The sequence below is a fragment of the Armigeres subalbatus genome, chromosome 3, assembly GCF_024139115.2.
Source record: "Armigeres subalbatus isolate Guangzhou_Male chromosome 3, GZ_Asu_2, whole genome shotgun sequence".
NCBI classification, from domain to species: Eukaryota; Metazoa; Arthropoda; class Insecta; order Diptera; family Culicidae; genus Armigeres; species Armigeres subalbatus.
In genome coordinates this window covers 328,492,418-328,515,656 of record NC_085141.1, presented here as the reverse complement: position 1 = coordinate 328,515,656, position 23,239 = coordinate 328,492,418, and the positions used below count along the sequence as shown (strand labels likewise).

Below are 23,239 nucleotides of genomic sequence, written 5' to 3'. Positions count from 1 at the left end.
TTTTTGGTACTATTTTTCTATGAAATCGCACTTTCTTCTGTCAATTTTGTATTCGGAAGTGATAATTTTTTTTATCGGTTTTGATTTCGTTTAATGTACTTCCTAAACAAATTTGTCTAACAACTTAGCAGAAAATTAAAAACCAAAACACAAACAGGAACTTAGGAGGGATAGAATCCAGTAAAAAAATCAAATAATAACCATTAAATCAATACCTTTGTTTTCGATTGTCCTTTCGATTTTCTTCCTTTAAATTTCTGTGTTCATTTTCCTACGTTTCTTAGTACGGAAACAAAAAACATAATTTCATAAACATAAACCATTCCAAATAATAAAAACAAATCAACATAACGGCAATTTCCGATGCTTTCGTTTACAGTTTCGTCTAACGTTTAAATTGTTTCGGAAAAAAAATCTTCGACTGGCAAACATTTCCCACTATGTACAATCTTTCCCTACAATAGCCTACACGTTTTCAACAAATTCCACATCCCTCCGGTTTTCAAACAATAATCATTATCAGTAGGTAAATAGCCGAAATGAAGAAATTCTCCTACACAATCGTTCGACTTGATTTGCGTGGTTGTCTCGATCTGTAAAATTTCCTGTGTTCAGTAATATGCGATTCCAACGGACCGTCGTCGTCTTCAATCGGCCGCTTCTGAAAACCGCCGGACGGTCGGACTCTTTGATTAGTTTGGCGCATTTCAATAAACTCTCATTCCTCGTTTCTTGCTAACTATTCTCTTTGTGGCACTAGGGGGTTTCTTCGGTTGATTGCGAGTCCGGGCCCGGGGCGTTCAATAAGCGCCTAGAACCGTCAACGATCCGTAGGACTTCACGTTCCCTAACATTCTGTATGACTTTGTCTCTTCCTGTTTACTCGCGTAATAGCGATCAAATGCGTCTATGATTTTGTGAGTTTGGGGGTTTGCTTACTTTTGTTTCACTAGTAATTCTCACTCTTACCAATTGGTTTCATTTCTTTCTATTGATTCAACCTTTCTATCATTTACATATTTTTCAAAATTGCCTAAACTAAACAACTAATAAATTAATTAAATACCCATAATTTCCTTCGAATCTTCTTCCCGTCTGCTTGCTACATTTGCTTTTACAGAGGGTACTCAAAACCACTTGCCGGAGCAGATCGATGAGAAGTCGTTGTTTAATTTCAAACAAATTTGATAACAAAAGCTATGCTGTTCTGTCACCATTAAAGGTGGGATCTACCGGGTCACTAAGAAACAGTTTTTGTATGTTCTTGCATTTATAAACTTCGAAGGTTATTTAAAAAAATAACAACACATAAAATTCAACCTAATCATTTTGAGTACCCTCTGCATCTCCCTTTCTCGCACTCTCCGTTTTTCTTACATTATTATTGGCTTGGCATTTACGGCACTTGGGACACCGCGGCGTACCAGTCGAATCCATGAGTGCGCGCCGTTGGAAGAAAACAAAAAGACTATCACGGTATCGGTCTCCAGCTCCATTTCGTTCAACCTACTAAACAACCGATTTTATTTTTCTCCTTCTATTTTTCTCTCTCTCTCTAAAAGGGGGGGGGGAACAATAACAGTGTAGTTTTACTTGCTCTCATTTCAAAAGAAACAAAAGAATTAAAAAAAACGAGAAAACTAAGGAATTAATTCAAAACATCTACTAAACTCATGTGGTGACTTCGAGCTTCTAACCTTTGCTCTTTCTTTTTCTATGTCTCTCTTCGCTGCTGCTGCTTCGGTTGCTAAACTCTCAATTAACTAGTTAAGTTTCATAAACTCCCTAAAAATAGTTTAAACAAAAATCCTTAGAAATCAATTCATGTGTGTGTATGTGTTTTTTTGTTTGTTTTGATGTTTCTCACTCTCTTTCTGCAAGATTTTTACTTATGTAGTTGAGTTTGGGTTACTTTTGTGTCTATCAGTGGGGGGACCATATCCTTTTTTGATTATTAGCTTTGTTGTCTACCACTTCTTGGTTGCTTTGAGCAATAGGCTATCATGTCGATTGGTATGGCCTTCGTCCCCTGTAACAATCTCACCCTCCTAGAGGTGAGATCTTTCCATTTTTTTTCGTAAGATATTTCTACGCGTCTGCGTTTGTTGTGTTTTCGATTGAGAGTTGAGTTGGCGAGAAACCGCGAGTACGACGGCGACGATGACTACTAGTACTGCTGCTGATGCTGCTGCTGTGGTGGTGGTTTTTAGTACTATTCTTACTCCTGTTACTACTACCTAGTATTACGAGATGCTACTGGGATGTGTGCTGCGGCGGATTGATGATGGGGCTCGATTCCGCCTGGAGGAGCAAATGTGGGAGCGGGGGCGGGCGAGTCAAGGCATTCATGTGACAACGAATGAGAGCACCATCGTCGCGAGAAGTTGCTTACTTGAGATGAGGTGCCTGCCGCGACCAGTCCTAGGGCCGCAGCAGACAGGAGGGAGGCGGATCCCACGGACGAGAATGTGGCACGGTTCCGGCTGATCACGATCCTCCTGAAGCGCGCGAAAAACAGAGTTCTATCTTTTTTTTGCTAGGTTCTCCTTGGCTGGTTCTAACTTCTAAACAAATTATTTTCCATTAATTAAAAAGGTAACAAAGGATTGCTTGCAGCGGCATGGGTTGCTGCGGCTGCTTCTCTTGCACTGCTACTGGTTGTCCATATTACATTCACCTCATTTTTGTTGTTGTTGGAAAGTTCTATGCACTTAAGGTTCTCCTATTCATAACTCAGGCGGCTGTATGCGTGTGTCGGCGTGGGTTTTGTATGTCTAATAGTTTAGTGTCGTCAACATACGAATTGCGACGAGTGCTGTTTTACAGGCTTCAATAATCGTCAGTAATTCTCCTGCGGTCGACAGTGTCCGACGGTGATGGCTTCGTCGTAATCGTGCACGAGATGCTTGATATGAGATAGCTTGTTGTGAAGGTAGTTGAACCTGAAAGAAATTAAATGCTGATTAGTTAACGCACTTTTCTGGGAAATACCGAAGAAGAGTATATTTGGTAAATCTCCTTGCTTCAGACCTAAAAAAAAAACTATTCGGGCTTGGTCAGGTCTTTGAAAGTGAAGTTCAAGTGTCGTGGCCGTTTATCTTTTTAACGTCTCGCTACTGCTGACGGTTTTATGCGATTCCAGAAAAGGGATTTTATGTCGGAATAACGACAACGAACACACTACAATTAGCTTTAGTTTATTTTAAACATTTAATACCCATAATATTGTTTATGCTGCAGTTGACTTCTGACATCGCCCCTACATGCGTAGTGTACGGATCTAGGCAACACCTCTGCTTTATTCCGACTCCTACGCTTCCACTAGAGGTCAACCTTTGTCTTCAGAGAAATACCAACGGTTTTCGGAACATCCTGCCCAACATGGAGCTGTTGACAAACAGTAGTTTGCCCCGGATTACACCCTCCAGGAGGTAAACCGCATCGCACCAACCTTCATGGATCGTTCTCTTGGAGGCAAATACAAATGGGTTTTCATTGTAGATACAACTATCCGACAATCCGTGGCAATTTCCGGGATATCCGTTTTGACGTTCTTCAGCTTAGCAAATACCCTCAGTCGTTGGAATCCGTCTCCAAGGTAGCATTCCTGTTTGCATTGTGAATGTCTATTATCCCTTTGAAACGCTTTCCGGTATCGAACAAAAAGTTGAGTAACATTATTAATGAGACCTCTTCTTTACCCCTTCTCTTGGGAGGTATGGACGCCCACCACCCGGCTTGGGGTGGTACAAGATCGGACCCCCGTGGTGTTGCCTTACTTGAAGCTTTCGAGGCATAACTTGTTGTTCCACTCAATGATGGTTCACCCACCTTTTCTGATGGCCATTCAACTACCGCAATTGACTTTATCCCCATCAGCCGGACCTACCTTCCCGTGTTGAAGTAGGAGGTAGCTTCCAACCTATATGGAAATAACTATTTCTCAATGTAGGTCAGTGCCAAGTGCAAACAACTCTTCTCCTACCACCTCCAAGAGGTCACGATGGCATTATGATGCCGCCGAAGGGTAGTCCATCGATAACAACATTCGACGCGAGTTGGAGTACAATATCCCGCTAACGTTTTCCGTCTTCTTTAAAATCTTCCTCGACGGCGCTGACCTGTCCATCCCTCAGACCAGTTTTTCGGCCAGAACGCCAAGCCCTTCGTTGGTGGTCGGACGAAACGCGTCGTGCTGTTAACGCCAGAAGGAAGGCACTTCGAGCGCTCAGGAGGCTTCCCCCTGGGCACTGAGGAAGGTAAGTGCATTTGAAAACTACAAACAAAAACAACGAACGGTCACCCAAGATGCCAAAAGCAAGCAGAGGGAGGACTTCCTTGACTCCATAAATCCTGCGAAATCTGCCGCCAAACTGTGGGGGAACGTCAATGCGCTAGGTCATAGCTTCCCAAAGTTGGGGGATCGCGACCTTCCATAAGATTTACATAGGCTAGGGGGTCGCGACCCACCACTTTGGGAAACTATGCGCTTCATTTTGGCTGGGCTTTTCATTCGATTGAAATTCTGACAATAAATTAGAACTTCAGTCGAATTCTGTTTCTGCGAAGAAGTTTTTGGAAGTATGACGGTCGACGAAATATTTACCTCTTCTGATTTTTCATGTAGCGTGTTATCTTCACTTGTTAATGTTACTTCCGGAGAGTGCGTTATTTCTCAAGGAAATTTGATGGGCTGTAGAAGTTATATGCGGCCTCCCTAGAGCGTTGAAGTTGTTGAGTGCGTTCACTGGAAAGGAACGAACGGTGTGATTGAAGGTCTGCCAAGGCGTCGTTGCGAGATATTCCTAGATCCTCGTGTACATCCAGGGAAATTTGACGCAATAGTTGTAAGTCTGTTGGTAGTCCTTCAGATGCTAGCATTGCAGTGACGCTGGTTTTGGTGGTTCCACGAATGCATACTGTAGGTGGCTGGTCGTGCAAGTAAGAGTCTTATTATAGGTGGTCGCATTGGGTTCAGCAGAGGAGGGTGCTCGATATCCATTTGAAGTCGGCTTTCACTGCTGCAAGAAAGTTGTGCTGGCTGTTGTTGTTGTTGGCTTTGTGACTGTTGATAGTTTTCTGGTTAATGTTGTTCTTTTTGAATAGGTGGTTTTGCTCGATATGGGTTGATAGTTTCACCCTTTCTAAAATTAATTAGTTTTGGGACCGATAGACCAGAAATAGGATGGTCGGTGATAGAGGGTGGACCGGCAAATTTAACTTTAGCAATAGCAAGTAGTTCCTTGTCTTTACCCATGTGTCCTTGAGTATGATCTTTGACAGTTGCAGGTGGTTTGTAGCTAATACGAACGGATTGTTGTTTTCTTCGTTTCCTTCGTTGTCTAGCCTTATCAACGGCTTTTTCTTGGAGCTTTTGCCTATTCAGCTTCTTGTCGTATGTCGACCAGTCTGGCCTCCAATACCATTTATTTCCCAGCATCCGCCAACCAGCGGATTGCTCAATTTAGAGAATTTGGCTCGACGCTCAGCAAACAGGTCCATGATTGCATTATTGGGCACGTCTTGCTGGGACTGTTGATTTTGTTGTTGTTGTAGATGCCTTTTGTTGTTCATTGGAGTCTTGGGAAGATTGTTGTTGCTGTTCTTGGTAGTGATGCATTTCTTGTTGTTGTGGAGGCAGCTCAGTAGTCGAAAGGTCATATAGCTCGTCTGCCAAAGTGTTGTGTAAAGGAGGTGAATTTATTTCTGCACTGTTACTTAAGTTGGAAACAGCAGCAGAAACATGTTTCACTTCATCCATTTTTTTTTTGATTCAGTGAGGACTAGGGAAGATGGCACCTGGTCGCTTTAGAGGTCAATTATTATGATTAATTATTTGTTGTAGTAAATAACAAACACTGAAGAAGTTTCCAAGGAGGAAACGAAATACGTATCTGCTTGTTGATACATAAAAAAAGTTAATGGTGGAAGTAAATGGAAGAATAATAGTCTTTTAACCTTGGTCAATTATTAGTTGTGGAATAAGGCCCATTGAAATTGTTGTTGTTTCCATCGCCTCCACTGCTGCTGCTGTAGCTGATTTAACCGTCTTTTCTACTATGAGGTCGTCCGGAGGAGGTGTGTCCAAAAATGCTGTTTTTAATTTCTGTAGCGTATGCTCTGTTGTTGTTGGTGACATTGATGACGCTCCGCTCAATGTTGGTAAGCATTGCTTCGACGTGAGCAATCGCCTCATCGTGTGTGTTGTTTAACGTCTCAAAATTTGTGAGCACCTTATGATTGGCCTCATGTTCTCAGAGATGTTTTTCAGAGACATTGATAATTTATTTAGATTGAATTCTTGCGCGAACTTTTCTTGGCAATCATTACAAAGAGGCAGCATAAAAGTGCGTAGCACTTCTTCGTGATTCCTTTGGACGCCTATGCATGCTGCATGAAAGGTGCGTTTGCACGATCCGTAACAGCGCCATAAAAAGTGATTGTCACTTTGCGCACAATTTCTTATTCCACACTTCATGGCACAATTAAACGCGATATGCGCACGGGTCAGGTCAAAATATTTAAAAGATAAACACGGCAGGGTAAAGTTGAACGCGAGGAGAACGCGCGGGTATGTAAAATAAAAACCCAGATTAATCCACCTAGCGGTGATGATGCCTTTCTCGTGCGGTAAAAAATAGTATTTTGGGCATTACTTCTGAGCCCATTATCCGATCGGGCCAATTTTCAATAGGAAACAATAATGCAGGATTCTGCGTCGAATGCAGCCTGTTGTGAGGGAATCCGTTTAGGGTAAGTGCATTAAAAATGAGCTAGACTTTTTTACGCGCTTTTTTATGAGAAAAAGTATTTTGGCCATAACTTCCAAGCCCATAGTCCGATCCGGCCAATTTTCAATAGGAAACAATGGGGCAGTATACTGCGTCGAATGCAACCTGTTGCGAGTAAATTGGTTGAGGGTAAGTGCAAAAAAAGTGAGCTAAACTTTTTGCTCTTTTGGTGCACACACACACACACACACACACACACACACACACACACACACACACACACACAGAGAGAGACAAGAAGTTGGCGGAGGAGGTCCTAGGCGAGACGGTCAAGGTGAGGGCACTCACGACGGAGGTGAATCTAAGGGTTAAAGACCTGGACGAGATCACTGAAGTCGAAGAGCTCGTCACGGCACTGCGGCGACAGTGTGAAGTGGAGACGACCACCGCAGCCGTTCGGCTACGGAAAGGTCCGGCAGGGACGCAGGTAGCGTTGGTTCGGCTATCTGCAGCGGACGCCTCCAAGGTAGTCAAGTTAGGGAGCGTCAAGGTGGGATGGTCGGTATGCCCTGTGCGCATATACAAGCAACCCGAAGTTTGCTTCAAGTGCCTGGAACCGGGGCACAAGCAATGGGACTGCAAAGGCCCTGACAGAAGCAATCTCTGCCGACGCTGCGGATTGGAGGGACATAAGGCACAATGCTGCACGAACCCTCCCAATTGCTTGATTTGTTCCAGCAAAGCTGTAAACAGCAAGCACCCCATGGGGGGTTCGATGTGCCCGGCGTTTAAGCGTGCTGCAAAATCAAAGTGCAGGTAACGCAGCTGGCTTGCTCGGCCTCGCCCGAGTGTTTGGTGTGCGCAGGTTTAGAGGAAACGGCGGAACACGTGTTGTTCGTGTGCTCACGTTTTCGCGCAATGCGTGACCACATGCTTGCCACATGTGGTCTGGACACTACCCCGGACAACCTAGTTCGGAGGATGTGTAAAGATGAAGTTGGCTGGAACGCCGTTTTATCGGCTATCGCCCAAATCGTCTCGAAGCTACACAGAAGGTGGCGCGTGGACTCAAGGATGGCTAGTTCAGGCGCAAATAAGAGGTGGTCCAAGGGATCGGAGTCGGCTTCATGGGTCATACCGGTGGTCATGCTCTGTGGTCGAACCCGATCCTTTTATCGAACAAGTGGCCGCGCGAAGAACAACATGGTATCGTCGCTTTCGCGGCGTCGGTCAACCGGGCGGGTTCCGAGCCCGAGGACGGAAAGGGGTCCTCGTCAAGGCTGGGGCAGGCGTAGGCCTCGCGTCGGCAAGTCCCTCTGTGTGCTGGCGAATAGGCCCTATCGCAGAAAGGTCATTTTGGGGTGCACGCGGCATCATCATTCTTGATACCAGTCGTGCAGAGGGAAGCAGGCGCGAAGTCGACCCTTCCCACCTTCCGAGGACATAGGGCGTGGTAAGGCCACCTGAAAAGCCGGCAACGCGCTGGCACGATACCATGGTGTTCTTCTAGAAAAGCGAGTTACGATGTTCGATGCTGCAAGGACACGCAGCTAACCTCGAGGGTGCGTTGTGCACTGGCCACACACACACACACACACACACACACACACACACACACACACACACACACACACACACACACACACACACACACACACACACACACACACACACACACACACACACACACACACACACACACACACACACACACACACACACACACACACACACACACACACACACACACACACACACACACACATACACACACAAGTTGGCGGAGGAGGTCCTAGGCGAGACGGTCAAGGTGAGGGCACTCACGACGGAGGTGAATCTAAGGGTTAAAGACCTGGACGAGATCACTGAAGTCGAAGAGCTCGTCACGGCACTGCGGCGACAGTGTGAAGTGGAGACGACCTTTGAAGCATTACTTTCTGGTTGTACCGAAGGGACTATGGGCTTGGCGGCAATGGAAACGGTTTAGCGGGTCGGGAATGTAGTCCTGCCTCCCTCGGTGATCCCTAACCCCGCACTTCCTGCTCAACCCAGGATGTCTTGCTTCGTGGCACTCCAGGAGACCAAAGTAAACCAAACCTTTGTTCCACCAGATTTTGTCGAATCGTCGTAGAATCGAAAAGCGTGCTCTACTGGCAACATTGGCCTTGCTATCCGAAGATCGATACCCTTCTCCATCTTATTATTCATTGGCGAGACGGCTTTGAATAAACGGTTGGTAATTCTGAACGATTACTCGCATACTCGTATCGACCCGGGAAATTATTAGGCCATCGACTTGACCATCTTCTCTGAGAGTCTGGCTCGCAAGCTGAATTGGCGAACGTTGACGGACACACACAATAGCGATCACTTCCCAATCACAGTGTTGAACTTATCAATAATATAATAAAATCACTTAAATAAACTATAGTACTGCCCAATGAGCAGCTCACTGTAGCCCAGAGTTGTTCCCGTCCTGCTCGTTCTTTTTTTGTCAACAAATGGGCATGAGAGGGATGGACATAACTTCGAGCTACTTCGAGCTGCTCCTTGGACAGCATTTATATGTTCGGTCTCCCGCCGAAAACAAGTTCAAACATATTCGAGAGGGATTGCCGTATGCAGCCAAGTCAAGCTCAGTCAAGACAAAAAATAAGCCAATCAGTGACAAGCAGTGGTCATCGCTCAACTATAAAACCGCATGCATAGGCATGCTGGGAGTCATTCCAAGTTCAATCGCCAACCTGTACACTTCAAAGCAGCAGTTTTTTTTCTTAAATTAAAAAGATTAAACAAATAGTTTGTAGCGTAGCCGTCGGTGTTTTTCAATCGGATCCCATTCCAGCTAGTGGCTTGGAGCAGCGTCAGCCCCCAGCTCTTTTTAGAGCTTCCAAGAGTCAATTAAAAGGACGCTTGCCACCAATTCCAGCCGAATACAGTCCACCCCGTCGACGCTGTCGACCGACCGACGTTCGCTTTAGCCGGAACAGTATATAAAAAAAACTTCCCGATCACGGTGTCCATCCGAAGAAGAACTAGCGAAAGTTTATTGCGTAAGATATGCGACTTCCAGCTACCCTCCTTAGTTCCAGATGACGGAAGCGGCGGCTCAACGAAGACAAATCGATTTCTCGCAAAACAACGATGATGTGTACTGCCGTGAATCGCATATCTGTCCCATCTTTGCTGGGTTTCCTATGCATATGGGACAGATATGCGATTCACGGCAGTGTACAACATCGATATCACCCTCAGCAGACTTCTGTGGGCTCTCAACAGGTCTATATTCAATAGGGGATCCTCTACTACAACGTCATCCTCTGTCCGTGAAGACGTCCCTTCTTGAACTGCTGAACAGTATCTGGCGCAGTGGATAATTTCCCGAAAATTGGCGGATGGCCATCGTCGTTCTCATCCCGAAACCTATCTCCTTCTTAGGAAATTCATGAGCGAATGCTTCCTATCGGAGGCTCGAAACAATATCCGCAGGAGACCGGGTGCCACAGTGTTCCGTTCTGTTCGTGATGCTGCAGACGACTGCCGCTAGCGCCGTGCCTCTATGTGAGACAGACGGTCTGGCGCTCACTTAGACCATTACGGCAATGTTTGCTTGGCTGCTCACCCGTTTTCGTGGCACTTCTTCTTACGCTTCAATGTGGGTTTAGGTTTTATTGCGCCCCATCCGTAGCACCCGGCGTATCGTCCGACAATCGATGACACGACCTAAAGATTTCACCCAATAGCGCACTACACCAGTTGTCGTCCACTCTGAGTTCGCGACGGCGAGAGAGCAATATGTGGGTGGTAAATAAAGCCCCTGTGACGGGGCCTTTTCTCCGAAATGTACCCTCTCGTGGAGTGATGTTTTGTTTCTCGAGCTCTTTCGGAATTCTTTATAGTATAGATCAGAATCGGGTTGTGGTATGCCGCTGGTTATGGTAACGAGTTTGGTTGTAGCGAGGCACCTGTCCCGGTTTTTCACGTGATGCGTTCTACGAAGGCTATGAGGCGAATATCTGCCAAACGCCACCAGGCCACACTTGATTCTTTGAGGTTATGATTCCGCGTGCCGTGTTGCAGCGATGCACTTTGCAGAATTAAAGCTGTTCTACTGCTAAAAACGAACTCTTCCCGCTGTCGACCAGCTTGTCGATAGTGTGAGATGTAAAGAACAGTGTCCGAGCCGGCGACCCACCAGATGTAGTTCGTTCAGTCGTCCAACAATTACTTTGGACCAGGTTCCACAGGTCAACGGTAGTGTACACTGATGATGGTTCCAAGCAAGATGACAAAGTATAGAGTCCGCATCCCACTTCCATGGCTTTGTCCAAAAGTTCAGTCTCCCGATAAAATGCAGTGTCTACTCGGTGGAGGCGTATGCCATAAAGAAGGCGACAACCACGATACTAACGGACTCGGCAAGCTGCTTACTGGAAACATTCGAAATTCAGGAAATCGAACGAACAGCGCAAAACAGAAACTTAAAAAAGTTGTTCGAGGTGCTCGAACCATCGTTTCAGCTGACCTGTTGGGGCGGTAACGCGAGAAATTTCGGTTGCTGCAGCTTCTTACATGCGTCTGCCAGGGAGTCCACCCACGTTCGCTTGTCCCGACTGCATCCAGCGTTTAACTACCGTTGATGAAACCAGAGATGCATTCTGAACACGAGAACGCGTGTTCGTGTTCAAAACATTCTGAAAACAGCACACTGTTCAAGAGCACCAAGACCTAACATAGCAAGTTGTATCCTAGAAAAACAAATTTATGCGAAGTCATGCTACACATTTTTTGTCTAGTAATGGAATTACGTGGGAATCTAACGGATAGAAATCAAGCATGCTCGTATGTTTTCGCATAGTTTCAAATCTAGGGAACCTTCGTTACCTTGATCGTTTTAGCGTGCGTATCAATACAGTGCACACTGAACTGTGTTCAGAGTTCAAAACTAAGAACACCAAGGCTCGCTCTTGGCTCATGTTCTGTTCAGGATGCATCTCTGGATAAAACTCGTATTTGGCTGCTCTGTTTCTTGCACGCTATATCGCGGTCTTTGCTTCTCCACGCTTATCGAACTACAGCCAAGTTGCATCAATATTCCACTATTTTCGCTAAGTGCGCAGCTCACCCAGGTTGTTCTCGCTAATATCGAGAAAGGCATTCCTAATGGTCATCCATCCTCTTCCGCGCTGCCACCTTAAGGAACTTACGCTGCTCGACTTTCAAGTTCTTCAACGAACGATTTCTTCACAGCTGGATATTAGGGTGGAAACACTTTTTCAAATTTTTTGATGGGCCGCCCTCTTATTCGGTTCTATTTGATGCCCTGATGCTCTGGACAAAATTTCAACCAATTCGGTCAACGTTTAGGCGGTGCTAAACTCGTTGGAAGTTTATATGGAAAAATGTATGCTGAAACATTCAAAAATAGTGATTTGCAGTTGGACGACACAATTTACGATCAAGAACCATGATACTCATTCAGTTCTTGTAGAATTTAATACAGAATGTTATGCTGAAAACCGCGAGAAGATTAGAGTTTATTAGGCAAAGATATTAGCATTTTACTGGAGTGTCGTAGGGGTGAATTTATTTCTTTTCAAAGGTAAAAGAAACGAAATTTGCTTAAACCCACTACAGAAAATGCTAATAACTTTGCTGGGCAAACTCTAATCTTCTCGCGGTTTTCTGCATAATATTCTGTATTAAATTCTTCAAGGTCTGAATGAGTATCATAGTTCTTCATCGTAAGTTGTGCTGTCCAACTGCAATTCACTGTTTTGGATGTTTCTGCATACATTTTCGCATATAAACTTCCAACGAGTTTAGCACCGCCCAAACGTTGACCGAGTAGGCTGAAATTTTGTCCAGAGCATCAATGCATCAAATAGAACCGAATAAGAAGGCGGCCCATCAAAAAAATTGAAAAAAGTTTTTCCCATACTAATTTGAGCCACCCTACTGGATATTCTAGTTGGCGTGTTGCTAATTAGTAAAGGGGCTGCCATCATAATAGTAGCTTCCGGAGAAGAGCATTTCATATTCCACCTCTGGATACCAGTAGAGACGCTGGTCGAGCCGTTCTCCTTGGTGATCAAACGGTTGATCATCGGCTAGTGCGCTTTAAGCGGCACACGGTCGCTGTGGACGAATTTATTGATACTTTTTTTAGGTAGGTATCGTAACAAAACTTTTTCTAGTAACACACTATAGGTGAATATTCTGAAACCTTGGAAAAATAGAATTCCACCATAAGAGGGATTGAAGAGGGTGCAGAGAGCAATTTTCACTCCTATCTTAGTAAGCATCGGTTCACAAAAATTCTCTTTATAACTGTATGTAACGTTAAAATCCGCAAGACCATCATCTGTCCTATCACTTTACACATACATAAGTCCGATACAGTATTCCTGAAATGTCTTGCATATGGCTTCCCTTCCACAATCAGTAACAGTTACTTACCTCTGCTTAGTCTCCTGAAATTTGTTATCCTTTATACTCTCATCGTACTCCTTGATGATTTGTCGTTGAATCTCCTGTTGGATATGAATAAAACATTCCATTTAGTCAAACCGAACCCATCGAAACCCATTAACAGTTAGCATCTCACCTTATACCGCCTCTCGTTTAGCCGCTCGTGTTGCAAGTTCTCCTCCAGCTGAGCAAACTTTCTCGATACTCGTTCGACGATTTCGTGCAGCTTCCGGTACTCTTGGAAATCCTTGTCAAATTCAGTCTTATATTTGCGCCGTTGTTCCAGCGAGGTTATCCTAGTAAATTGGTCACTGCAATGAGACAGACAAATAACGTTATCAAGGTTCCCTAGACGCAATTCAATTCAACTCACCTAAAGTCATCCTTCAGCGATTTGACCTTGTTCGTGTTGGCCCGGTACGCGTTGATCTGGTCGTCGTAGTTGTCCCGCTCCGATATCACATCGTCCCGATCCCGTTCCTGTTCTTTCTCGCTACGCTGCTCCTTGTCAGTCGAGGGTGCTTGGATCCTTCGGGCCACATCGTTCGACACGAGCGAGTAGCTCAAACTGACGCCGCTGTCCTCCGATTCCTGCGCACTCGGCGTAACGCTCGATCTATGTACGTGTGTTCAATGGGAAAGAGAATCAGACCGGGTTATAAATCTAGTACTACACTGAAGTGGGCAAATTGTTTCGAGCTCCGAACTGTGGGGACGCGGAAATCCACGCCCAAGTGTTTCATAAGAAGCGATAAGCCACCAACACCCATGTTTGGAATAACTCTAAATATGTAGGTATGCCACCGTATGTTAGCCCGGATGGATGGACGAATATGGTTGTGAAGGTTGCGACGCGCGTAGTACTAGAGCTTCGCCAGGAGGGAAGTTGAAGGTTGGTAATTACCCGTGGTGATGGTTGCTGTGGTTGTGGTTGTGGTGGCTGTTGTGGTTGTTGTGGTGGTTGCTGTAGTTGTTGTAATATTTGGAGGAACGCATATTATCATCGAACGGCCTTGAGCGAGGATTCATATTACTGGAGTCCCTAGAATCAGTTACACCCCGCCTAGAGAAGGAGAACCATTTTTGTTTCGTTTTAACATGGTTCGAGTTCCGACAATAGTTTTTTTTAGTTAGGGTGAGAGAATAGTTGGAAACAGTTGTAGAAACATTAGGATAGCTATAAGATTGAAGAAAGATTGTAAACTAGGCGGATTTTAGATCCGACCAACGTCATTTTTAGGTAAAACACCCTCAAAAATATGCTACACATATGCTTAAATCACAAATGTTGTCAAGCCTTCAGCACGAATGAGCATTATGCCAAATGGTTATTACGTTGAATGAACATTAATATTAATTGGAAAACGGATTCATATCGAAGACAACTTCATAACCGTCCGGCCTAATAACCATCCCGTCAGATGACTCTGGTTCGTGACAAACGATGAAGTACCAGAATATGTTGGAAGACTGCTCTAATCCCACACACATTGCGCATGACTTTTTCTTATTGCATCACGCACTTGGAGGGACTACTTACCGTGTGGAATCCGGCAGGATGTCCTTCTTGTAGTGACTAATCCGAGGCTTTTTGGACGTTGGAATACTACCGATGCCGGTGTCGTCGTTGCTGGCGGCCGCGGGCCTTTTGCCACCGGACGGTGGACTGCTGCCGTTGTGCGTACTGGACGGACTCTGTCCCGACGTCGACGAACCACCGTCCGAGCTTAGAGGAGGTGTTAGATTTTGAGGTTTCCGCCTGGAATGGTGCATCATGTGCTCGTTAGTGTATCAGCTAAGAGAGTAAATAACAAAAAAAAGAACATCACACAAACCTTTTGAGTATCTGCCGCTCTGTTTCGGTATAGAACGGCCAATCCTCCTGTACATCGTTCCAAACGTGCCGATGTAAGCAGTACACATTATCCCGCATACTGGATATGTTTGTCAGTATTTGAGATATGCATTTACGCTCCTCCTTACGAACACCGTCTGTTGGGTTTGGAAGAAGGTCAGTCACGGTACCATTTCAGATTGAAAATTAGTGGAAACATTTGAAAGGTATCTCACCTTGATTTAGCTTGAGGAAGATTTCTGGTTTCTTTAATGGCCTTAGAGCTAGTATATGGATCAACCTTTCCCTGGTTTTTGGAAGTAGAGGAAATAGAAGAAAATAGTGTGATCAATCAAAAGTAGGGCACATAAAGTAGTTCGTTATTCAAAAATTTGATTTGCTCTAAGTAAAATCATCCGTGTGTATGAACAGAGCGCATTGCTGGAGTAAATAACTGATGAGAAAAAAATATCCCAATTTCATTTTTCTATCCTCGCCATTAAGAGATCAGCTTCAAAATTATGAATCGTTCAAAATTCATTCTCCTCCCAGTTCAGAAGCTGTAAAACCTTCCTCCAGAAGTTGTTAAAGTACCCTCTAGAAGCTGTAAAAGCTTCTTCCAAAAACTGTAAAAGCTTCCTCCAGAAGCTGTAAAAGCTCCCTCCAGAAGCTGTAAAAGCTTCTTCCAGAAGCTGTAAAAGCTTCCTCCAGAAGCTGTAAAAGCTTCCTCCAGAAGCTGTAAAAGCTTCCTCCAGAAGCTGTAAAAGCTTCCTCCAGAAGCTGTAAAAGCTTCCTTCAGAAGCTGTAAAAGCTTCCTCCAGAAGCTGTAAAAGCTTCCTCCAGAAGCTGTAAAAGCTTCCTCCAGAAGCTGTAAAAGCTTCCTCCAGAAGCTGTAAAAGCTTCCTCCAGAAGCTGTAAAAGCTTCCTCCAGAAGCTGTAAAAGCTTCCTCCAGAAGCTGTAAAAGCTTCCTCCAGAAGCTGTAAAAGCTTCCTCCAGAAAGGTCCTCCAGAAGCTGTTAAAGCTTTCTCCAGAAGCTGTAAAGCTTCCTTCAGAAGCTGTAAAACTTCCTCCAGCTGTAAAGCCTCCAGAAGCCGTAAAGCTTCCTCCAGAAGCTGTAAAGCCTTTCTCCAGAAGCAGTAAAAGCTTCCTCCAGAGCTGTAAAAAGCTTCCTCCAGAGCTGTAAAGCCTCCAGAAGCTGTAAAGCCTCCAGAGCTGTGGCTTCCTCCAGAAGCTGTGAAAGCTTCCTCCAGAAGCTGTAAAAGCTTCCTCCAGAAGCTGTAAAAGCTTCATTCAGAAGCTGTAAAAGCTTCCTCCAGAAGCTGTAAAAGCTTTCTCCAGAAGCTTCGTCCAGAAGGTGTGAAAGCTTCCTCCAGAAGCTTGTTCCAACAGCTGTATAAGCTTCCTCCAGAAGCTGTAAAAGCTTCCTCCAGAAGCTGTAAAAGCTTCCTCCAGAAGCTGTAAAAGCTTCCTCCAGAAGCTGTAAAAGCTTCCTCCAGAAGCTGTAAAGCCTCCAGAGCTGTAAAGCCTCCAGAAGCTGTAAGCCTCCAGGCTGTGAAGCTTCCTCCAGAGCTGTAAAAGCCTCCAGAAGCTGTGGCTTCCTCCAGAAGCTGTAAAGCCTCCAGAAGCTGTAAAGCATCCTCAGAAGCTGTAAAAGCTTCCTCCAGAAGCTGCAAAGCCTCCAGGAAGCTGCAAAGCCTCCAGAAGCTGTGAGCCTCCAGAAGCTGTAAAAGCTTCCTCCAGAAGCTGAAGCCTCCAGAAGCTGTAAAGCCTCCAGAAGCTGTAAAAGCCTCCAGAAGCTGTAAAAGCTCCTCCAGAAGCTGTGTAAAAGCTTCCTCCAGAAGCTGTAAAGCTTCCTCCAGAAGCTGTAAAGCCTCCAGAAGCTGCAAAGCCTCCAGAAGCTGTAAAAGCCTCCAGAAGCTGTAAAAGCTTCCTCCAGAAGCTGTAAAGCCTCCAGAAGCTGTAAAAGCTTTCTCCAGAAGCTGTAAAAGCTTCCTCCAGAAGCTGTAAAAGCTTCCTCCAGAAGCTGTAAAAGCTTCCTCCAGAAGCTGTAAAAGCTTCCTCCAGAAGCTGTGAAAGCTTCCTCCAGAAGCTGTGAAAGCTTCCTCCAGAAGCTGTGAAAGCTTCCTACAGAAGCTGTGAAAGCTTTCTCCAGAAGCTCCAGAAGCTGTAAAAGCATCATCCACACGCTGTAAAAGCTTCCTCCAGAAACTGTAAAAGCTTCCTCCAGAAGTTGTAAAAGCTTTCTCCAGAAGCTGTAAAAGCTTCCTCCAGAAGCTGTAAAAGCTTCGTCTAGAACTGTAAAGGAATGATCCTTTTACAGTTCTAGACGAAACTTTTACAGCTTCTGGAAGCTTTTACAGCTTCTGGAGGAAGCTTTTACAGCTTCTGAAGGAAGCTTTTACAGCTTCTGGAGGAAGCTTTTACAGCTTCTGGAGGAAGCTTACAAGCTGTAAAAGCTTTTTCCAGAAGCAGTAAAAGCTTCATCCTGAAGCTGTAAAAGTTTCATTCAGAAGCTGGAAAAGCTTCATTCAGAAGCTGAAAAACCTTTGTTTAGGAGTTATACAAGCTTCGTCCAGAAGCTGTAAAAGCTTCGTCTAGAAGTCATCATCTAGAAGCTGTAAAAGCTTTCTCCAGAAGCTGTAAAAGCTTCCTCCAGAAGCTGTAAAAGCTTCGTCCAGAAGCTGTAAAAGCTTCTTTGAGAAGGTGTAAAAGCATACTCTAGAAACTGTAAAAGCTTCGTCCAGAAGCTATAAAAGCTCCATTCAGAAGCTGTAAAAGCTTCCTCCAGAAGCTAGAAAAGCATTCTACAGAAGCTGTAAGAACTTCATCCAGAAGCTGTAAAAACTTCCTCCAGAAGCTGTAAAACCTTCCTATAGAAGCTGTAAAAGCGTCGTCCAGAAGCTGTAAAAGCTCCCTTCAGAAGCTGTAAAAGCTCCCTTCAGAAGCTGTAAACGCTCCCTCCAGAAGCTGTAAAAGCTTACTCCTCCAGTTAGATCCACATTTCAGTTAAATTCTCCTTCTAATACGAAACTCATCTCAGTTAGATTTTCTTCTACATGCTTAAAAGTTCATAAACACACGGATGACTTTGCTTCACCCAAAAATATGAGTCCCACCCCTTGATAAATGTTTACTTTTGGCAATACTCACCTGATATTACGCTTCATGATGTCCGGATTGCCGGCGCTCGCCTTGTGGGACGTCCTCCCGTTGGCCATCCGGCTGGACACCACACCGTTGCTTTCAGACTTTTGCTGGGACTGCGGAGGATCGTGCACCGTGTGCTGGTAGCCGGGCTTGGGCTGCGCCGTCGCTGCCGCCGACGCCGCCGCCGATGATAAGCTACCGTTCGTACTACTGCCATTGCTGTAGTGGTGGTTGTTGTGCTGCTGCACGAAGCCATTGCTTTTCGGGAGTTTTGGTGATGTCGAAAGGTGGTTGCTGCCGTAGGTGCTGTTGCTGTTCAGTGTCGTCGCCGACGACGACAGTAGGCCACCATTGTGGTGCTGGTGGTGGTTGTTTGCGAGCGCGGGATTCATTAGACTACTACTATGGTGTTGGTGGTGGTTGGTGATGGCATTACTGCTGCCGTTGTGGTGGTTGATGTTGTTGTTATGGTTGCTGTGGTTGTTGTTGTTGTTGCTACTGCTGTTGTTGCTGCTGCCATAGTTGTTACTCGAACTATGCAGCGAATCACGTTTACTTAAGAGCGAATTACTACTAGGAATGTTGCTGATACGAGTTGGATTTTTTAATTTCACCTTACGTCCTATGTCGGTTTGGTTGGGCTTGATTTCCCTTGTACTGAAATGGAATAGATAAAATATAGAAATTAGTTATGTTAGATAACAGCAAATATAAGTTCTCTAAAAGGACTTTCAAAGGTTTTGTTTGTAATTCGTTAAAAGGATATAGCTTTCGAAGGATCTTTTAGATTTTATAATTCATCTAACAGTTTCCTTAGAAGTTACCTGGAATTATTGATCAAATCTAATCTTTTTATATTGTAAATAAATCATCTAAATGTGAAAAAAATTGAGTCGTGATGGAATGCTACCAGACTGTTGATAGTAACTCTGAATCAAGAAGTTACGATTTGGAGAGCGAAATATGGAATAATTAGGTTATTATGAATTAACTGTGTGTAAAATCTTATTCCGATTATTAAAGCGCTACGATGGGACCTACTTTTCCTCTCATCAATCTAAAAAGATTTGAAGTCCCACTTGAATCTAACAAGTTTCCCACCTTCTTAGTTTCAGTTGACCGAGAAGCGGTGTCGATTACCGAAAAAAAAATCAATCGAGATCCACTCAAGCATCGATGAATATCCACACCGCCATACGAATGAAGAACTCCGTGATGAAATGGAAAACCATAGCTCAACGATTTTCGATGGTAGCGCTCTGGCTGGAGTGAATGGCGGTCGTTTCGTTGTTGTCGAGTGTAATCGAAAGTGCAACAATAATCGTAAAGTATATTGAGGAGCTGCCACCGCACCGGCGCGCTTCTACTAGCGCTTTGTTAATGGGGCCGGTGGTGGTGGGTGGGTAGTCGATTATGTCGCGACGAGATCGGATGAATTATGAGCTGCCATATCCAGGCATGACGTGATGTAGTCGTATTTCCACAAGTGATCATAATAATTCCCTAATAAGGCCATTCCAGACGTGAAGTGCGATGTTAGATTTCGTTTTTGAATTATGATCTGAATTACCATATCAATCGAACATCAAAGAGTGCGTTCAGCACCTAAACCAGCAAAATTTAGACACCGACATTGAATTGCGTTCCTTTCCATAAATGAGCTAGCTGCGATCGTTCACGACCCATTATAATCTATTTAATACACAAGCGAGCGAGCACATGGACCTAAATACCGACGGAGGAGATCGGGAACCGACGGGATGGTGTTGGGTATTACCCCGGCGACGACAATCTGTTTCAATTCAGCGGCGGCGGTGGCGGTGCGGTGACGGCGGCGTCGTTGTCATGTCGTGAGTGAGTGAAATAAAGCAAAGAAACGCGAAAATTGGAACGTGCCATCGGGTCGGGCTTGGTTAAAGTGTGCCGGCAGCGCCGTGTCTCGGTCGGACTCCCGACGTCCGTGTGCTAGCTAAGTAAGAGCAGCACTTTGGTTTGGATTAAACTGAGTTTAGGTACGTTGTTTTGTTGTTGCATAATTTGATTTCTTTCTCTTTTTTTGAATTAGCTCGCCAGTGCAGCACTGTTGTGAGTACTGTGCCTCTGTTTACAGGTTACGGTTACAAAAAATGAATGCTTCATTTTCTTAAATTTGTATATTTTTTAATATTTCATCCTGAATATGTCCATTGGGATATATATCACAGTTTTGAGAACAACACAACCACAACTTGTCTTCAGTACGGATGAAGTAGTGCCATTTCAATATATGGAAAAAGTGGAATACTTGGGGCAAATCTTCGATGGTGATGGACTCCGACACAATCCGAATAAGACAGTAGCTACAGCCCCACCATGCCACCGGCTCAAGATGTTTCGTCACTTCGTTCATACCTAGCAGCTATTAACAAATACATCCCAGCAATACGTATGTTAAGGTTCCCGGTGAATTTGCTAAAATCAGGAACAAGATGGGAAAGGTCTGAAGCGTGTCAGTGATTATTCGGTCGATTCCGTGATATCCTGCACCGTTAGCACTTTCGCTCTACAATCCAAAGTTGGAAATCGCAGTGTCGGTGGATGCGACCAATCATGCGATTGGAACACACCTAGCCCACAAGCTATCAGAAATAGCAGTGAAAGCGACATCCTATGCGTTGAGAAGTCTTACATCTGCCGAGTTCAATCGCAGCTAAAGCAACAGCCGATTTTGGCCATAACCTGGTTTCAACGTAAATACTTAAAATTGCCATTTTTGGTTTTACTAAAAAGGCATTTCTGTATATACGGCCAACCTTCCTTCAATTTGGCCCAATTCAGTATCTTCTTGGATTCTGCCAGAGATACCTGGAATGAGGCCTCCTGCGTGCTCTTGCGTAACCGAATCGCAGTAATCTCAGTGCGTACATTAGATCACCGGCTTCGATAACCTCATCGGTATCCTTACATTGAACGACTTCAACTGGGCATAGGGTTTTGACCAGAACCATATAAAACAGCACCTTTTCAGGTAACTTTTTATACACAGAGCTGCACAGGAGACCCCAGGACGATAATCGTGTTACCCTTGTCTGTTAGGCCATAGAGTTTCTACTCTCCTCTTATAGCTTTCCGGACATTCGTGAATCTCTTACTTTTCACTTTGACGATAATCATATACATGGTGGCTCATCTTCTTTGTTTACAGCCTCGGTAGCTGGCACACTTGTTGTTTTAGGGTCGCCAAGCTGCGCGACCTTTCTCACTTTAGACGCGTCAGTGAAGGCCATGCTTTGAAGCAGCTTGGAATATTGGCTTACCACCGACACTTCCTTCTCTGTAGGCAGGTCGAGAGGGTGTGCAATATCTGCTTTGTTACTGTTCTTATTACCACTTACAACTCGGTGATTTAACGAAATATGATCGATTCAGAGTTTTTATGTATAAATTTATTCAAATAATTTAGAAAATTTTAAAACCTTTAAACCTCGCAGTTAATAACTGTGGAAATGCTTAAGTGAACACTAAGCTGCGAGGCAGCTTTGTCCCAGTATGGGGATATAATGCCAATAAGAAGAAGAAGAAAATTTTAAATTCAAAACAAAGCATGATTTTTCTTCCTGGGTGCTTCATGCAAAAAAGGAGCACAGGAAAATTTTCATTTAGTTGCATGTGATAGAAGAAGGTACATTGCTCGCTGTGTCATAACGTTCACAACCGTTTTTATAACTGCAGTAATCTCCTCTTCAGCAGGGATACCCATTTCTACGTGGTCACTGCGAATAGCTCATAGAGAGTCGGCACGGTGTGTTCAAAATTCTTACTGAAGTTATGTTGGCCTCCAAGAACGACATGATTACATTCGTTATGTTCATAACCACATCGATCTTTTCTTTGTTTCGATCATCCTCTTTTTTCTCTATACCCACATCGTACGGGAAAATAGACTCACCACACCAGAGTTTTGCATAGCATAGCAGCAGCCTAGTTACGGTGTACTTCGTAGATTGGACACTTGTGATACTCATGTTTTTCTTTTGAAATCCTTATTCAGATTGCTATCAGAAATGTGGTCCTTGATTTCAATTTTAGGATAATAATCACAAAAGCATGAGGATTACTACTCCTGGCCATCTTCACCGTAACACACCACGCAAAGGTGTCTACCCAGAGTTACGGGGTCCCACCACACCAGAGTCCTGCATAACGCGGTAAGGGACAGCGTACTGTGACGGTTGCCCAAGACCCCCAAAGGCGCCGCTGGTGACCTGCTATTTATTTCACCCTGCAGCCCAATGCATTCCTACAGTACAAGTAGCTTGACTTCTTGGGATTTTGGAGTGAAGGGGTCATATTATCGCGAGTATGTGACAAAGCAAAAATCAAAACGCATCGGTGAGAACATTTAGGAGATTTGTGAAACATCAGCGTGAAGAATCCAGTCATTTATTACGCAACATGGTGAGGGCGCCTCTCGAAGGATATTTGTCGCCTTTTTGCGATGAAATTTTTTACGATGAGTAGCTGCCCAATGCTCGCGAGCAAATAATGTCCTAGAATCTGGACAACTCCTATATAACACCGATTTTTTCTCTCTGTTGATTCTGTTTAAGCTTGCAATCCCAAGCGGCCGTTTTACTCCATGCTGCAAGACTGCTAACCTGTTTTCTGTTCACAAAAAGGAAGTAAACGAGACGTAGATAATCAATTTTTCTTTTTTCCCTGAGTACAGTTTCGAAACTGCTCGAATTTGCAGTTATGAAGCCCTTGGTGAATCCAGCAAAATGTTCGACAATTACCTTCTTTCGGAAGAAGTCTGATTAACTTTGAGCTTCTAGATACAATAATCGAATGACCAGATCTGAGAGCTACAAGTTACGTTACAAGTACAAGTTACATATTTATAATGCCTCTAGGACCCTTGGAATTATTTTCCGGATTGTAAAGGACTTTAGGATTGTAAAAGACTAAAGGAATAGTGCTCCGCGGTTTGGAACCCGAACTATCCTAATGGATCAGGCAGAATTGAAACAGTGCAGCGCCGATTTCTGCGATACGCTATGCGCAGACTACCTTGGA

General features: G+C 44.5%; 1 protein-coding gene across 4 annotated transcripts in view; it reads right to left on the bottom strand.

The window, feature by feature from the left end:
- Positions 1–972: 972 nt before the first annotated feature.
- Positions 973–23,239, bottom strand: part of LOC134225605 (RNA polymerase II elongation factor Ell) — a 282,062-nt gene continuing 259,795 nt past the window's right edge. For all 4 annotated transcript variants that reach the window (XM_062705805.1, XM_062705806.1, XM_062705804.1 and 1 more), the window contains exons 4-11: positions 18,188–18,841; positions 15,273–15,343; positions 15,038–15,194; positions 14,743–14,961; positions 13,576–13,818; positions 13,339–13,513; positions 13,191–13,264; positions 973–2,942 (exon numbers count right to left, since the gene is read on the bottom strand). In XM_062705805.1, coding sequence (XP_062561789.1) covers positions 2,840–2,942; positions 13,191–13,264; positions 13,339–13,513; positions 13,576–13,818; positions 14,743–14,961; positions 15,038–15,194; positions 15,273–15,343; positions 18,188–18,841 — 1,696 coding nt within the window. In that variant the 3' untranslated portion in view covers positions 973–2,839. The remainder of the gene's footprint in view (positions 2,943–13,190; positions 13,265–13,338; positions 13,514–13,575; positions 13,819–14,742; positions 14,962–15,037; positions 15,195–15,272; positions 15,344–18,187; positions 18,842–23,239) is intronic.